This window comes from Pipra filicauda, unplaced genomic scaffold (genome assembly GCF_003945595.2).
Source record: "Pipra filicauda isolate LSUMZ 115617 unplaced genomic scaffold, ASM394559v2 scaffold113_size4260070_pilon, whole genome shotgun sequence".
Lineage (NCBI taxonomy): Eukaryota > Metazoa > Chordata > Aves > Passeriformes > Pipridae > Pipra > Pipra filicauda.
This window is the reverse complement of record NW_024103585.1, coordinates 3,165,930-3,184,281: the sequence shown is the minus strand read 5'-3', so window position 1 is coordinate 3,184,281 and position 18,352 is coordinate 3,165,930. Positions and strand designations below refer to the sequence as shown.

The following is an 18,352-nucleotide window of genomic DNA, read 5'->3' as shown; positions in this document are numbered from 1 at the left end:
AAGCTTTTCAATAGGAAGAAATCAAGTTCTTGTTCCCTCATGCCTAAAACATCCGCATGTATGAACTCATCTTCTGAAGTCAGTGGAGGCCATGATGAGGTTTAACTTCTGTTTGCGTGGATATTTACTATACTGGGGCTAACAAAAATGTAATGATCAAAATGTCTGAAACGATTGGCACGTGGAAAACTTGGTCCAAAACTACAGAACTTGTTTGCCAAGCCTGTTAGTGGCAGGCACATCATCTGCACCAGCACAGACTGAACGATCTACAGAACACCACAGGCAGCTGTAGGTACCTGAAACACTTATTTTACATGCACACGATAGAGGTGACAATATTTGCATGTTTGTAGGAGACTGTCATTTGTTTCCTTGCTGCCAAGGAGCATTGAACCTAGAAGACACTGGGATAGTCATTAAAAAGTCTGAGTGGTCTCAGCAAAGCAACCACTTTGCTAAAGAAAGAGAGGATGTTCCTGATCATATAAGCAGTGAAGAGGAATAAAGGCAGTCAAAGGTAAGGGGACGGAATAAAATACAGTTTAAGGAATTTAGGGGATGAATTGGAAGATAGTGTTTATGGAATGAGGAGTCTAATTGTATTTTTCTACTGCAGCTTCTGAAAGTTGGTTTGTTTGAAACAGATACTGCTTCTGAACTTGATGGCAACTGGTGCTTGGGGATGACTGTTTTGGGTCTACTTACAGTGTAGAACAGGAGAAAAAATAAACACACCACTAGTTTTGACTACATACATAATTAGGCCAGGCTAGAGGGAAAACAGAACATGGCAATGAAATAGCTTAGTTTACACAGAAGAGGAAAGACATTGTGACAGGACCTGGAGGACTATGACATTTCAATTCTATATTTCGAATTTATTGGTACAGAAACTAGAACAATTAACTTTAAAAACAAACAAACAAAATGCATTACTTTAAAAACAAATAAGCATTAGAATTAAATAGGTTTTTAAATGCTTCTCTTCCCCCTGCAAAATGCCCTTATAGACTGATCTTTTCCTTCATATTTGTTGCTCTCATTCAAACAACTCCATGGCCAGCTTGCAAGCATCGGACATTCCCACTGCCATGGCAGCTATTTAGGATACATCCCACCTTCACTCTGGAGGCCTGGCTGAGGGATTGATCCTTCTCTTTGCGGTAGCCTCCAAACTGATATACCTACTACTTGCTGTCCCTCTCCCCCTGTCTCCTTCTCATGGGAGCTTTTCTGACCTGGTGCTGAGGGTAGAGGGGACAGGCCTGGTGTGGGAAGGGTGTCCCAGTACGCAGAATAATTAGTGAGGAATGCAGATACCCCCATTGCAGACATCATTTATGCAGGCATTGAGTGGCTAGGACAGAGTCAGTGACACTGGTATTCTCGATTTCTTCCCACTCCCATTGGTACATTTTCATCTGAATATATGCAGCTAGGAAGAACTGCAAGGGAAATACTACTGTGCAGCACATCAAGCGCACTCAGAGCCCTTCTGCAGGTACAAGGCAGTGAAGAGCTCTGCTTGCAAGAGAAGTGCATGAGAAAGTAGAAAAGTATTTGTGGAAATTCTTTTCATATAGTAAACCCAGGAAATATAATTGAAAGACAATAAGAAGGTTCTAGATCACCTAACCCAAGAGATTATTAACTGTATTAAAAGAAGAGAATGATCTTGGGAGAAGACAGAGATATCATTAGAAAAAGTTTTTAGGAAGAGGAAGACCTGAGAATGGAAATTCAAGTGCTCTCACCTGAGGTGTGAAGAAGAGGAGAATCGGCAAGACGCCAGAGAAAAGATGTGGACCATCACAAAATAAAGTAATTACTTAAAGTAAAAAGGAACATAGACAGTTTCAAGAGATATTTCACTTTGTTCCTGTTCTGCATACCTGAAGATAAATATCCATGTTCTTAGAGCCTGTCTGGGCATTTCTTGATTGTCGCTGATTCTTATCCATCTCTCAGAAGTAACCAATGAGTCTGAGCAATCAAACTGGCTACAAAATCCATAAATCTATGTTATCTCTGAATAACTGCTGCAAGGGGATTATGTCAAGAGTCAGCAAATAACTGCAGACAGGAAGAAGCAGAGAATTTGCTGATCTATTTCTTCCTCATGACATTCAGATTTGCCTTTTAAGCAGGAACCAGTATCTTCATAACACTTATGGAAAGTATATTCATAACTGCTTTCCTGTATCTTCCTGTCAAGCAACTTGCCGTATTTTTAACATACATAAATAAATAGACACCTCTGTTTCATTGTCACTCTTCTGCCAAAACAAAGTAGTGAAGATCATGGCTGAGTTTCAAAGAGATACCTCCGGACAAATAACTCAGTTGGCCCAGATTTTGCCTAAAACTTTAGGGAATGGTATGTCTGGTAGTCTGGTAAGCTGAGTATCGAGCTTTGCCTCTGCCTAAAAGGTCCCATTCCCTTCCTCTGTTTACATCCTCTCTCACTTATGTTCTCCTGCTGCCTAACCTGTGCCAGCACTAGGGCCCACTGGACCTCTCCAAGAGTCAATTAAACTCCCTCACCTGGTAGAAAACAATCCAGCTGAACAATTCCTTGCGAAAGGATCTAATGAGCACCACAACAAGGTAGGAAGAGAGAAAGGGAAAAAGCAGGAGCAGAGGTAAGGCAGGGTAGAAGGGAGCAATCAAGACCTTTCCCTTTCCATGGAAAGGCATTACTAGTCTGGCTGATCTCCTCATAGAATTCAGGCCTAACAGCATCTTTCCTGGGGCAAAATATCCAGCTATCACAGCTCTTAAAACACTGATAAAATTTACAGACTTAAATTGGGACTATTTAAGGAGTTAAAATGGACTATATATCAACTATACATATATATGGACTGTAAATTCTATGATAAGAGAAGTAAACACACTGCTTGTGTGTAGCCCGGATCACTTATTGCCACTTACATAAAGAAAAAATATTAAATAAACTGAAGAATAACGAGGAGCAAAACCTAATGGGAGTCTCCCCTAAAACTCTTCTCCCATTAACATCAACTGTTTTGCTTTCCAAGGATTTGTAGTACTTTCAGAGAGACCTCAATAAATTGCAGAACTGGGCAATCACCAACCACAGGAAGTTCAACAAGGGGAAGTGCCAGATTCTGCACCTGGGATGGGGCAACCCTGGGTGTACGTTCAGACTGGGGAATGAGATGCTGGAAAGCAGTGCCATGGAAAGGGACCTGGGGGTCCCGGTCGACGGCAAGTTGAATATGAGTCAGCAGTGCCCTGGCAGCCAGGAGGGCCAACCCTGTCCTGGGGGGACAGGCAAAGCATCACCAGACGGTTGAGGGAGGGGATTGTCCCGCTCTGCTCTGCACTGGTGAGGCCTCACCTTGAATATTGTGTGCAATCTTGGGCACCACAATATAAAAAAGACATTAAGCTACTAGAGAGTGTCCAAAGGAGGGCAACAAAGATGGTGAAGGGCCTTGAGGGGAAGCCGTATGAGGAGCGGCTGAGATCACTTGGGCTGTTCATCCTGGAGAAGAGGAGACTGAGGGGAGACCTCATTGCAGTTACAACTTCCTTGTGAGGGGAAGAGGAGGGGAAGAGGGGTCTCTGTGGTGACCAGTGACAGGACCCGAGGGAATGGCCTGAAGTTTTGTCAGGGAAGGTTTCAGTTAGATATTAGAAAGAGGTTCTTCACCCAGAGGGTGGTTGGATACTGGAACAGACTCCCTAGGGAAGTGGTCACAACACAAGCCTGATAGAGTTTAAGAATCATTTGAATGATACTCTCAGGAACATAGTGTGATTCTTGGGGTTGGTCCTGTGCAGGGCCAAGAGTTGGACTCGATGATCCTTGTGGGTCCCTTCCAACTCAGAATATTCTGTGATTCTGTGCTTCTCTGCTTGCCTGCCTTCACTGTGAGCCAAAATCACAGAGCTGAGCCAAAGTGGGATTAAGACATGAATCTTTGTTCTCTAGAGTGGAGGAAAATCACAATATCACTAAGGTTTACAGGGTTCTATGAATGGGACAAGGAGAGAGGATGGGTTTTTACTATGCCGGGATCGATTTTAACTTCAGCAGTATCAAATCTTCCAATGTGCAGAAAAGTAATGTATTTTTCCTATTTTCTTCACTTTGTGCCAGTCTTTCCCATTCACTGCTTATAATAGGACCACACACAGGATTGAAGACACTGCAAATCTAATTGCAATCTGGATTTAATTTAGGGTGAAGTAAAAAATCATGGAGGGTGCAGCTGAACAGGCTTTCTCCAGCACAGTTTAACAAGATGCTTTGCTTGAATATTGATGTGCTATTGATGCCTATTTTTCTTGAACCTTTTAAGTAATTTTTTAAATTAGTGAGAATTAATGGCCCTTGACACAATTTTTAGTGTGCTAGAAAATAAAAAAGAAACAAAAAAAGAAGTTAAAAATTGACCATAAACAATGACAATTGCATATAGGTTTGCAATGTGAAGATGACAGACATGATTACAAGCATTTGACTATCAGTTTATTTAGAAATTATCAGTTTGAGTTTATTTTTCATAAGATCTCACTTATGACTGAAATGGTTGCTAGGATGCTATGCTTTGAAATTTGAAACTTTCTCCAGAAAAAGAGCAATTGTGAAGAGGTTTTCTAAACATATTTTCTTTTTGGCAGCCTCTCTATAGTGAAGTTATTGATGCTAAATCGTTTTCTTACATCAAGATCTGATCTTGGAAGCAGTTATACCTAGTCTTAGTTTTATTCAGAATTGTGGAATGATTTATATTAGATCTCTGAGTGAAGTTAATCATGCATGAACTGGATCTATTCAGCTAGCCTTAAATTCCTGTTAACTTTCTGTGCCTAGTATTTTCTCCTTGCTCCTGGCAATTATATGTCCAGGTCACTACTTAGACCGTGGAAATAATTTTTCAGTGGTCACTAGCTTTCACTACTGAGCAAACATGGGGACTCATGTAAAATGAAAGCTCTGTGTGTATGAGCCACGTTGCTTAAAACCCCAGTGAGATGATGAATGATGAGTATTACATGCCTGCATGGCACCTTGGCTAAGTCCTTTCAAATCCCAGTCCCTGGCAATTTTTAGCAAGTCTTGTGACTTTCCTCTCACCTTTTCTGTGTCAGGGTAGCTTTAAACACTTACAGTCTATTCCACATGATGCAGATGGAACTGAGTTTCTGGCTGCAAGCACTGGAGATCACTCTTGACAGTCATGGCTTGCTGGTTTTGGCAGAAGCGATCTCTGCACGACTTTGCCTCATGCCAGGCAGGACAGCAGCTGCCTGCTGTACAGAGCAGCCAGGCAAGCAGTCCTGAGTGAGGGGGAGGAGTAGGAAGAGGTAAGCAGGCTAGAGAGCTCCATGCAATGGGAACAGCCACTGTAAAGAAGAGGAATGGGAATCCCAAATAGGAAATCAATACTAAATTTGTTATCTATGTCAGAAGGAGGAGATTTATACCTTTCTGCTAAGAATTCTGAAATATGCACATATACCTGTGAGTATAAATACTTAGCTGGATATTTCTGATCTTACCCATAATTATTTGAATATTATGCACTGAAGAATCTTTCCTGTGAATTTGAGTCAGAGGATGCCTGTCTCTTTATCCACTTATATTCTGTACCTAAATGACTAGTCAATGCCAGGGGAATTAGTCCCCATATGCAATAGTTCTGACTTAATTTCCTGAAGTGTCGGAATGGGACCAGATGACAGTAGACATGTAAGCCCAGAGCTGTAGTGGAATCCTGATTCAAAAGATAACAGGAATCACATTCATTGCACTCTAGCTGTGATTGAGAAAAGGATTTACAGCTTCAGAAATGTGCATTACATGCTGTTGTCATGAAAAGAAACCACAAAACATAGAGAAAAATCCAGCTCATTCCTTGGAACAGCTGGGAAAAGCAGAAGGACAGAAGGCTGATTCCCAGGAGTATACAGGAGGCAGAGTAAGCCACCTACCCTCTGCTGATATCCCTGCTCTCTGCTGATATCCCTTCATCTGTTACCCACTTGTCCTGAAGACTTGAGAGCCATGAGTGATTTTGGGGTTGCAGGAAGGCTGAATTGCCTCTCAGACACTGTTGAAAATGTGAGGATAAAGACCCTACCCAAGCGCTTGAAAGAGGAAAATTATGTTGGGCTGGAGGGAGAGCAGGATTACTTGCTGTGCTGAAGGCAACCGAGGGAGCAGAAGGTGAAGACAGAGAGGATTACTTTGTTCTAGTGTGGGATTCTCCAAGGGGGTATGATCTCCACATCATGAAGCGGCCATTAATCCAAATCTTTATAAACTGGTTTTCATCAAGTCTTCAAGCAATAGCACAAAAAGCCCTCATAAAATACCCTCACTAAGAGTTTGGGAGAAGTTGACAACCATGCTAATGCCACCCACACAGCTGGTGGTTGTGGGCCCAGAAATCAGGGCATGCCAAAAAACACATCTTACAACAATAAACCAACTCTCTAAGCTGCCCTCTTGTGCTGATGGAGTTACTGTGGCTCCCAGGCTGGCTGGCGGTAGTGCCTCTGCTATCCTCCTTTGAGTGTACCAGCTCACTGAGTACCCCTCTCCATTGGATGGCGGAAATCTACTCCACAGAGAGCTGCAGGGTATACCCATAGTTTTCCGATGCCTGCTAGATAGATCTATTGGCTTGCTAGAGGCTTTGCAGCACAGTCTGGCTAGAGCAGGGCCTGAGGATGTGAACTGCTGTGCTGGGAAGGAGAGAGCATGAGCAGCATGTCTCTGGAGAGCAGAGATGGGAGCTCCTCTGTGGCTGGCAAGCATCTATCATGGGAGGGTACAGGCAACTGGAGTACTCTTTTCCTGCTCAGAATAACCCAGGAGTCTCATTTAGAAAACTACAGCCCCAGACGGAAACAAATTGCAGAACTGGGCAATCACCAACTACAGGAAGTTCAACAAGGGGAAGTGCCAGATTCTACACCTGGGATGGGGCAACCCTGGGTGTAGGTACAGATTGGGGAATGAGATGCTGGAAAGCAGTGCCATGGAAAGGGACCTGGGGGTCCCGGTCGACGGCAAGTTGAATATGAGTCAGCAGTGCCCTGGCAGCCAGGAGGGACAACCCTGTCCTGGGGAGCATCAGGCAAAGCATCGCCAGCTGGTCAAGGGAGGAGATTGTCCCGCCCTGCTCTGCACTGGTGTGGCCTCACCTTGAATATTGTGTGCAGTTTTGGGCACCACAATATAAAAAAGACATTAAGCTATTAGAGGATGTCCAAAGGAAGGCAATGAAGATGAAGGGCCTTGAGGGGAAGCCGTATGAGGAGCAGTTGAGCTCATTTGGTCTGTTCATCCTGGAGAAGAGGAGACTGAGGGGAGACCTCATGGCAGCCTACAACTTCCTTGTGAAGGGAAGAGGAGGGGCAGACTGTGGTGACCAGTGACAGGACCCGAGGGAATGGCCTGAAGTTGTGTCAGGGAAGGTTTCAGTTAGATATTAGAAAGATGTTCTTCACCCAGAGGGTGGTCAGGTCCTCAGGTTCCCAGAGCCTGACAGAGTTCAAGAAGTGTATGGATGATACTCTCAGGAACATGGTGTGACTCCTGGGGACAGTCCTGTGCAAGGCTAAGGGTTGGACACGATGATCTTTGTGGGTTCCTTCCAACTCAGCATGTTCTGTGATTCTGTAAAATGCAGTGCATGTGACAGCTGAGGTCCTGAGCTAGGTGTTCTCTTTGTGTGCAAATTGATAGGTTTCATTTGGAAAAAGAAAAGGATTTAAAAGCTAAACAAAACCCAGCACTTCAAACAATATATGCCCTTTCTTGCTGTGTATAGGCCTCTAACTTGCTAATGCTGCTGCAGCTGTTAAACTGTATAGATTGCCTCAAAGCTACTGTAACAACACTCATTTCTTATATATAAGGCAGTGTAGGAAGAACTTTCTTTACAAAAATAGTTAACTAAGGATGAAAGATAAAATAGATGACTTGTAAACAGATATTTTTAGCTAAAATAACTTGATTATACTAGAAGTTTTGGTCTATAAAGATAATAGAGTTTGTCAACTGTTCCCATCTGTCTTGTCCCTGTCCTGTGTCAGCAGGGGGAAGTAGTAACTAAGACCTTCTGTGGCTTAGATACTAAATGCTTTCATTGGAGTATTTTTGTCCGCCCTCCTTTCTTTCCCTCTTTGACATCACTAAGAAGTTTTATTTATACACTGTAATGAAATATTATATCTACTACGGAAAATTACTGACAACTGCTTTGTCAGTGACACTTACGTACAAGTAAATTTGCTTATTTTATAACATTTTTTGTTAGTCTGGATTAAAATTTTGCAGGTGCTGCTCCCTGCAAGATATTACTATTGTTTCAATTAGGCTAATCACTGTAACAGGAGTTTTCTAAAAATTGCGGTGATGGTGGCTTCCAGGCATGCAGCATGAGCGAGGACACCTCTTGTTCCTCATCCAGGCTTCAGACTGCATCTCCAAGCCCTGTGCCTGTTCCTAGCAGAGCCAGTTTAGCCCCGCCCACTGAGCAGTCCAGCCTTTATTTATATGAAGTCTGTGGTCCAACTGGCTTCAGATGGCGTGTGTATGTGCGTGTGCCTGCCTCCTGAGTGTGTGAGACGAGCTGGGATCATGAGCCAGGGTTGTTACAAGTGGTTTTAATCAGCAGTCCATTAGAGGAGAACGGAAAACTTCAAACAGATTAAGAACCAAGTAAGTAAACCTAACTTTGAACTTGAAAGCTGGACAAAACAAATGCAAATGAAATCTTCAGAGTCTGTCAGTTTTCAGATAAATTATCACTTTTAGAGAGAAAGCTGTGCATGCTGACAGGAAGGAGGAAATTTAAAAGGAATGGAATGAAGGAAACTGTAAAAACAAAATGGGAATTGAGAATGCAAGAGAGAAAAAACAGCAAATGAGTGTTCGCAAAGTTGGTACACTCTCTGACTTTTTTCAGTTGTGGGCAGGACATGTTAAGCTTTAACCTCTTGCTTTCTTGGATACCATTGTCTGGCTGAGTAGTTCCTTCTGCAAAAGGGGTGAAGATTTCTGCTCCTCACCTGTCTGCTGGCAGGTCTGTTCTCCCAAGAGCACAGTATTGAAAAGCTTACCACGGGTCCTTGCAGGATGCCCCATGACATGCTGCTGTTTGCTGCTGCTCAGTTGTTGTTTTTTCACAGGTTGTTCCAGTAGCCCCGTGGGAAGGTGCTCCCCAAGCCTCTGCTCCTCTGGAACCTTCTTGCCTGACACCAGGAAAACAGCAGCAGAAATGGGAAAACTCATGCTAGTTTTGGGTAAAGTGTGCCTTTAACTTTTTTTACTGTGGCAAGACGTGGCTACTTGGACTGCATCTGGAATGTGGCAAAGGTTGAAGTGAGGACGGCAAAGAGGCCATGGTTTGTGGGCAAGTCCCCAGGTGCCGCAGGCTTTGTCGCCCTCGTCCCTTCCTTCTGGCCACAGTGGTGGCCATCTGTCTGTTCTGCCAGACCCTGACTCCTCTCATGACCAGCAGCATCCTTTCGGCAGTTGTTAATGGAATTACATCCAACAAACTGACCAAAACACAGCAAGGAAGGTACAAGGAGGTCTCTCCAAGCACCACTAACTGCTTTCTCCCTGGCAGTAACTCACAGACACTGAAAAAGGTAAGTCAGCTGGAGCAGAGTGCTGAGCAATAATTAGCAAAGCAAGGGATAGCAAGTCTGGCAGGATCATCTGAGTCCAGCTAAAATTAGCCTAAGCTTGAAAGTCTGGGATCTGTATACAAACAAATGGATGATCTAATGACAGCAGCATATGTGCAAGCACATTCCTATTACCAGCTCCTCAGAGTGCTGTTATTAGCATAGGAATCCTAAAATCTTCAACTGAAACATGGCATTGCTTTGTGTCTCCAGCGAGATTTCAGTTTGCTGCACAGACCATACTTTATTTTGGCTTTGGGAGTTGGTTTAGAGGCTTTACAGTACAGGCACATAAATCAGGAGCCAGGAGGGTTTCATGAAAGTGGCCGAGGTTGTTAATTGGCACCAAGACTGCAGCTGCCCTGTGTTAAAGTTATCTGCTCGTCAGCTTTGAACTTTACTGGGATTCTGCTGAGAAGCTGAATTTCACTGTGTTTGAGAAATAAAAGAAACAGTTTTCATATTTTCAAATCACACTATATACTTTGGAATCTTTGTCTCACAAATTTTACCTTGTCCTTAGGTTACCTGACCTCATGTTTATTTTGTATAGGTTTCCTAAGGATGGGTGTTAAAATCTACCAAATTCAAACACTCTTATTTTTGTTGGAAAATGTAGTTTGTTAAATGGTCCAGATTTGGGTAGTTATTTATACTCTGGAATCTGTGATCACTAGCACAAATGTTTCAGGTTTTCTTTAGTTGTATAGGAGAGCTGCTAATAGTGCAGCAGACATCAAACTATGAAATTATCATTATGCTATCATTTTATATACAGCTGTAGCAGGACTATAAACAATTTGTTAACTCACAGATTATGGACAGCATCCACATAAAGCAGTTCAAATTTAAAAAAAAAAAAGTACAAGGCTGCTTCTTTGATTAGACAAAGTTCACAGTCTAAAAGGTCAGCAATATTGATTTTAGGAGAGTGATTGTAAAGTGCATCTTCTGCAACAATCAAAAACAGATATGTGAAATAACTGTGGCATGAACTCTTAAATTTTTTAACTTTATTTTTTTTCTTGAGAAGATTAGAGTATTATCTTATGACTTGCAGAAATCTACTGTATGCTGCATTGTCATCATTTTATATTTTAATGACATTTTAGTACACTAGATACCCAAGTTCAGATTTGTTCAGCAATAAGACATGAATAATTACAATTTAAAGGGAAATAAGCACAGCTGACTTATGTGGGTTGCATTGTGTGGGTTACATCTTCTGACACTTAACAGTCCATTCTTTTTTACCCATTGCTATTGTAATGGGAAAGAACATTTAATACCTTGCCTTTGGCTACTTAAAATCTATAAGAACTGGTGAAATAATGGCGAAGTTTTGCTAGTATGCTGTTTGGCTGAAAATATCTGTAATACCTTCTTTAACAATGTGCCTGAGAAAAAATGGAGATTGACGTGTAATTTGGCGTTCTGGCTGTTTGAAATGAGAAGGAAGCTTTTCTTTTTACAACATGCTGTACTTACTGCTCTCCAGCATACGTGGTTGGATGTGACTATCACATGCACATGCTGAACTTATAGTACAGATGTAAGTGCGTATGTTAACTCTTATAGGTATGTTTTCCAGGGCCGTGCTACCCTAACACATTCCTCTTCAAGTTCTAAAGACCACCCATAGCTGGCTCCCTATTTGTCTTGAACGTTTCCTCTAGAGCATGATGAACAAAATGTCTTGCACATGTTGGGATGTTACTCTAAGCTGCTCTCTGTTTCCAGAGAATGCTGGTTGTGTGGGCTGAATAATAATCTCAGAGAACAGCAAAGACAAACATCTCCAAAAACCTCTACCACTTTGCTCTGAAAGTGTGTTCTTGAACTGTGTGTTTTCGCCCACTGCTTATTCAGATAGCTGAACTATTATCTGGCTTGATTTTATTGGGTGCTCAGTAACATCTAAGATAGATGTCATGGTTGAAACTTTACACTGTTTCATTTTACAGTCACGTGCCACCAATGGTAGCTAGTTTGGAATCAACTTTTCATTAAAGCTCTGGTTAAAATCTTCTTGTATGAATCTGGAAAATTACTTTAGAATATAGTTATTCACATTTGTAATTAACTAGTCACACATGTATTCTTATTCTATAATTAGTTCATCCAGCAAATTTAAATTCAATAAAAAAATATCGTGCGGTTAAACAGTGACTTAAAGCAAACACTGCAACGTCTTATGAAATCAAAGTTCATGAATAAATTTTGAGGAAAATAAGATCCTGCTGGAGATAATATTCTTTAGGTAATATACAGTGTTTATGGGGTTTGAGCCATTGCATGGGTCACACTGCAGATTGTCCTCTGACTGGGCAGGGGCAGGTTTCATTCTTGCTTCCTTCAGAGAAAAAAATCAGAATTGTGTTGAGCTTGCTGTAAGAATTTGGTTCTGATTGTTATTGCATGAGCAAAATCCCCTTCCAAAGGCTAATTTCTTCATTCAGAGTATGCATAACACTAAGTGCCTCAAAAAAAACCCCAACCCAAACAAACAAACAAAAACGCAAGAAACCGTGGCACCTTTCATGAGCCATTTGTTGGAAGTGAAGGGAGAGATCTGAGGAAAAGTGCAGCTTTGCCAGTGCAGCTCTGATATCAACATTAACCTCATTTTGGAAGGGAGAGTTCCATACAAGTCTGGAAGAAGCACGGGGTCAGACATTGCCAATTTGATCTGTAAATGTGTCTTTACATCCAAGATGCTCTGGGATGGAGCCCTTCCTGTCAGGCACATAGTGCAAGCTGCCTTTTTTTAGATTGCAAAAATGCATATTTCATTCATAGGCTGAAAAACCAGTCAGAGCTCACACTACTCCTCTCTCGGGTATCACACATTACAGGAGTTTTAAAAGCAGGTGAGGATCATATCCTGTAGCTTTAAATTCACAGGAACAGAGGTCAACATTTTCTAGTACAACATTAAATGTTAATATCTCTAGCATGAAAAATATAAGGCTTATTTCTGAATCTCCAGCATTAAAGGCATTAGAGAGTGATATCACATTTAGCAGCAGGCTGTCTGCAGATTTAGCAGGGCACTCTTACCTCTCCTGCATTATGAAATATTTGTGAATCTGTATAGTGAAGAGCTGGTGCTACAGCATTGAAGCTGGAATAGGTATCAACAAAAAAAAAAAAAAGCCTATACAAGCCCTGTGTGTAGGTTTGCCTGGCAAGGTATTGTGCCAGAAATACTTTTGGTACCAGGCAGATGTAAAACTGTTACACTCATCATAAGTAATTTAGCTCTGCTTCTCGGCCATTTCTGAGAAGAGTTAATTAGCTGGTTAAGCTGTGTTTCCACTCTCTGAATTAATTCAGCCAGAGCCAATTGAGATGTCTCTACACAGAGTGCATTTTGCTCAGGTAGACCTCTGCTGGGAGGAAGGAATATGAACTATATTGCCTTCTAGGAGGGCAGATACCTGAGGTTCAGTTGCTTTCCCAGTCAGAGAAAATCCAAAAGCACTTTTCCTGGTTTCTTAAAAGACCCAGTTCCCAAGCCATTAAGCTTTATATCCATGTTGGAATTGGAAGCCTGGTACACCATATTGGCAGTGGGAATTTTTGTTGGTCCTGGAAAGCAAAATTCTCTCTTTTCTTTCTTTCTTCCACAGCTGGAGAGAAAGGAGAAGGAAATGGTTAATCACCTTTTACAGTTATTGCTTCTGTGATAGGCAGTTTTTTGGCCTATTACCTCTCCGACCATGGCCAATGTATTAAAAAAAAAAAAATCAGATTTTTAAACTTTAGGATGGATCTTGAAGGATATTATTTCATGCATGCTCACAAGGCCCTTGCTTCACATGCCCTGGACATTTAAGGCTAGCTGAAAAAAAGAAAAAAAACAAGATATGCAGCTGATCATGTGAGAATTTGATGAGTGGGTGAGCCTGGCATCCTAATAAATGAAATATAACAGTATGGTGAAAAAAATCTGTCCTCCTTTCAAGGCCCTTAACCTAAGTTTTATGTAAAAGATATATCTCAAAGAGGAGCTATAATAAAGTGAGCAAATAGGAAGGATGAGAAAAGGCTTTTTATGGCTTCACTCTGAAGGGATAGGATAGGATAGGATAGGATAGGATAGGATAGGATAGGATATCATTTAATAGGAGTGAACAGGATGAAAGATCCAAGATAATGAAAGTTTGATGTGGTCATACCTCCAAAATATTATGTAGAAAAAGAAAAGAAAAACAAAAGGAAAAAAAAAAAAAGGAGAAATATCATGGTTTACTCTTAACCAAGAGCTAGAGGAAGATACGGTTGAACATCTTGCATAGGTTACTGGCCCGGGAATCTATATTTGAAAATTAGGAGTGAAATTACCGAAAAGCTGAGACATTGTTACTATAACTGTAGAACTCTGAACGCCCAGAATGGAATTATTCCCTCTTTATTTGTGTGCTCCACTCTATCTTCTCAGAGGCAAAAAGATGGACTTCACAGTCAATGCAAATGACTGTCTCTAATGCAAAATTCATCATGAATTAATGCAGACATGTAATACAAATCTGGTGAACTTCACACTCTAAAGGTATATGTCTTTTTTCTATTGATTTCTTTTGATAGAATATACATGCATCAGTCAGAATAAGCAGAGAACAAAGGAGGTAGGAGGGGAGTGTGTCATGGAGGAAGGCATGGGGAAAGGAAGCAGATGGAGGAGGAGAATAAGGAACTACAGCTGCAAAGAAATAGTCTCCTCAGAACGCACAGATGAGATTGTACACAGAGAGGGTTGGATTGTGCAAGGGAAGAGAAAGGGAGATGGCAATGGAAATGGAAAGAAGAGAAAACAAAGCCAATGGAAACTTTTGAAATGTAAATATGTGAAAAAGGAGAATTGAAGCTCGATGATAGAATGAGAAGGGATGATTTTCACTATTATGCAGAAATGGAGCATGGTGAGAGCTCTGAATAGAAAAGATTACATTATGCATAACAAGGTTTGATCCAGTTTTAAACTAAATTTAATCTTAAAAATTATTTTATAGAATAAGTAGGGGGATGAGAACTTTTTTCTCCTCACAGAAGAACAAAGAACTTCACTGGTATGAAACCTCTGTTACTAGAAAGCAATCAATATAGGGTATGGTATCAGCAACTGGTTTCCTTGGAATGATACCACATTCACATTGGCCCCTATGAAAGCGGGACATTTGCTTTCCCCTTTTCAATATAAAATGCAAAAGGTCTTAAGGAAACAGCTATTTTTACTGAGCAGATAGCTAGAGATATTTTGGTGATAAAGGGCAAAGCTATTGTGGTAGCAGTCAGGAAAGAGGGGCAGGGTGGAGACTTTGCAGGAAGGGAACTTTGAGAAGGATGCATCAGCAGCAAATGGGAAATGGAGGCAGAATCTCACTCACAGACTTCACAGAATGAAGTTTTTCTCCAAAAGGAGCTGTTTTGATAAGATGGGAGGATTGGCTCATTGTCTGTTCTTAAGACACGGCAGCTGGTACCGTGAACTACATGCAAGCATAAAGCAAAGGCATTTTGATACAATAGCTCTGTACTTCCCGCTTAGAGTGCTGGTGATGACTGTGCAAGTAACTCTGGTTTTGCTCTTGGATTTATGAAGTCATCAGACAACAACCATCAAAGTCATGCCAATAATCTAATTGCTTGTTCTGTATTTATCCAACAAACAATTGGAAGCAGAATTACATTCCAGACGTTTCATTCTACAACCCAGTCCTTTCTGATTAGGAAATCCAACAGAACATAAAGCCAACATATTTAAATATCCTCCAGAAAGTGAAACAGGAAATTAACTTCTCTCTTACTTATTGATACAGGAGCTATGTGCACTTAAAATATAATGGTAGTATGAAGAACTTACTATTTCTATGAACTTTTATGCAAACACAAAAAGAAATTTAGAAATCGCATTTGGAGTTAATGAAGATCTGCATAGTCCTGTAAATCAATGACTTGGGGCATTAGAACCACATGCTAAGTTTTTATTATCACTCTTTTTATTGATGCTGTTTAATATTAGTGCGGTAGTTTCTAGGAGTTTCACTCATGGATTTTTTAATGTTGTTCAGCTAGGTGGTATTTAACAGCAAAGATGCAAACTTTCTTTGCTGGTTAAATGGGAATTTAGGCTGTTCACTGCCTGTGAATAGTGCTGGTAGTGCCAGTGTTGTTTTTATGAGGCTGGTTCTCTTTTGTGGTATTTTTGTTGCACTCCCCTTCCATGCAAGGGCCTTTTGGTTTGCATAGTGGCTCATATATCCCTTTTGCAGCAGCTCAGTACCCGCAGAAAGCAGTGGGGTTGAAGTAAGCTGCAGTCAGTTATTTGAAACTACTGGACCAAGACTCTGACAGTCTTGGCTAGCTTAGTGTGAAGTGTGGGTGCTAGTAATAAACACAGGGACTAATGCCACCAGAACAGGGTAGCTGAAAAGATGATTCACAGTTTTTGAGTTCTTTCCTGAGAGAAGCTGAGGCAGACATGAGTGGGCCATTATATTAGGAAGAAGAATTTTTTTTCTGCAGTTGAAGTTGATGGTCAGTGATATTCTATGGCAAGAGTTCAAACTGTATATTTGCTTCTTTGCCAGGCTTAGACAATGCATCAATATTTATGGAATTATGCAATCTTCTTGGAATCTGAAAAAAATGCCAAGGAACTGTTTTTCTCTCTGCAACTTGAAATATCTTTGCTGTTTTCTTCTTGACCAAAACAAAAACAGCAATTATATATCCTAAGATCCAGTTAGTGACCAAATTCTAGATTTTTGGAACAACCCAGAAATTCTGTAAAATAGAGAAAAGCTTCAGAGACTAATAGAATCAATTATATCCTTATACATTCATAAACTAGAATTGGATATGTCGGTTTCAAGGGAAATGTCAAAACATTTTCTCTTTAACAGAGTACTTCACAGCTCTGTGGAACTTACATATAGACAGAACTAAGAATTACAACTCAGATAACAGATGTCTATTTTCCTCTGTACAAGGATGGTTACATAATTCTTGAGCTTTCCTATTATATAAACTGGGCCATTTATCTTGTTAAGACATCAAAGGAATATACATTTGATGTGATAGTTTTTTTGAAAAACCATAATAAATTTTAATGGAGCTCAATTTGTTTTCTTTTGTGTTTTCCATGTTATTCTATAAACTGAAAAAAAATTACAAAATTAACTTTTATGCATTTTTATTCACCTTATAGCCCATTGTGGTTTGTTTAAAGCAGTTGTTAAGGCTGTGGATCATCTGTGTAACAGCCAATTGCACTAAAATGAGGTCAGTGACTCAGCTAAATGCAGTGTTTTGTAAGCTGTAAAAGCAGGTATATCATGTCAAAGCTGACACAGGCCTCATCCTAAATCATATGGGAAATCTCAGCTTTGCTGTAAAGCCTCATTAATTTCTATGGAGACAAACACACCATTCTGTAGGTAAGACATGGGTTGCAGATGTTCTTTACCAATCCCTTTCACATAAGGTATATTGAATCTGTGATAAATTGCCCTGCTAACAAATAGTCTGAGTCTTCAAACTGAGGAAGAGCTAATAAATGGTTGGTACACCAAAACATTTGGCCACTTACCAATTATTCTCAAATTTTCAAAATGTTATGGATCCATTTGTTTTCTGTCTAAACCTACTGGACATTAAATTCATAGGAATGCCAAAAAAATCACAACCATAAAATGTGGAATTATGTGAACAGCTTATTTTCGTCTATTGCACTCGGCTTCTCTTATACCAACTCCCTCTTCAGGCTGAATTTTTATGATTGAGAAACATTTTATGAAAACCAGCAGACTCTTTAAATATATAAACATAACTGCTATTGCTATAATATTGGAAATTCTGAAAAACATCCAGTAGTAACTAGATCAACATGTCCAGTCATGCAAAGCATTTTATATAGAACTTTGGAAAAAAGTATGGAATCACTTGCTACAGGCATGCAGTTGGCCAGATTGGTTTTTTTAAATTCTGTTTAGCTAACAACCCACCTTACATTGCACTGGCTTGGCAAGAAAACAGCGGACACATTGCATCTTGTAACCTGGACTGCATATAGCTCTAAAACGAAAGGGCAGAGGAAATAAATTTGGCAACACTACACATGAATCTCAAGAAAGTACCCTAAAAGGTGTGGAGATACTTCATATTATTTAATAGTACCAGATTAGATATTGGGTCAAGATGTTAAATTTAGGATCCTGAATTGTCTCCTTGTCCCAGAGATCCCGTCACAGCTCTTTGGGAGCTGTTGGATAAAAATACCTCGTGCCCAGTGCCTGGGCAGTGGGAGGGGAGGCTGGGGGCACAGATGAGTTTGTCCCCACCTGGTCCTTCCCAGCACTGTGGCAGAAGGCTTTGTACACCGTCAGTCTGAGGGACTTTTGTGTATCTCTGGAGCGAATGCCCCAAGAAAAGCCCTCTGGAGCAACTAGTGCTGTGCTCCATCTGCGAGGGTTGTCAGGAGCCCCCTGAGCACCCATGGGAGGTGCCTGGTGGGAGCCAGCTGCTGCATGGGCCCTGTGGAGCTGCTTGGGGCCATTTCCCTTTGTATTTTGTGGAAATGACCCAGGCCACTGCTACTGCCTGAACTTACTTTTTTTTTCCGTTTCCTTTTTTTTTTTTTTTTAATGCTGCTATCAGTGTTCTG

At 40.9% G+C, this 18,352-nt stretch overlaps 1 protein-coding gene across 1 annotated transcript in view; it reads left to right on the top strand.

Annotated features, from left to right (window-relative positions):
- Positions 1 to 8,654: 8,654 nt before the first annotated feature.
- Positions 8,655 to 18,352, top strand: part of CPED1 (cadherin like and PC-esterase domain containing 1) — a 147,610-nt gene continuing 137,912 nt past the window's right edge. Inside the window, exons 1-2 of the mRNA XM_027720851.2 lie at positions 8,655 to 8,710; positions 9,181 to 9,645. Of these exons, the coding sequence (XP_027576652.1) occupies positions 9,394 to 9,645 (252 nt within the window). The 5' untranslated portion in view covers positions 8,655 to 8,710; positions 9,181 to 9,393. The remainder of the gene's footprint in view (positions 8,711 to 9,180; positions 9,646 to 18,352) is intronic.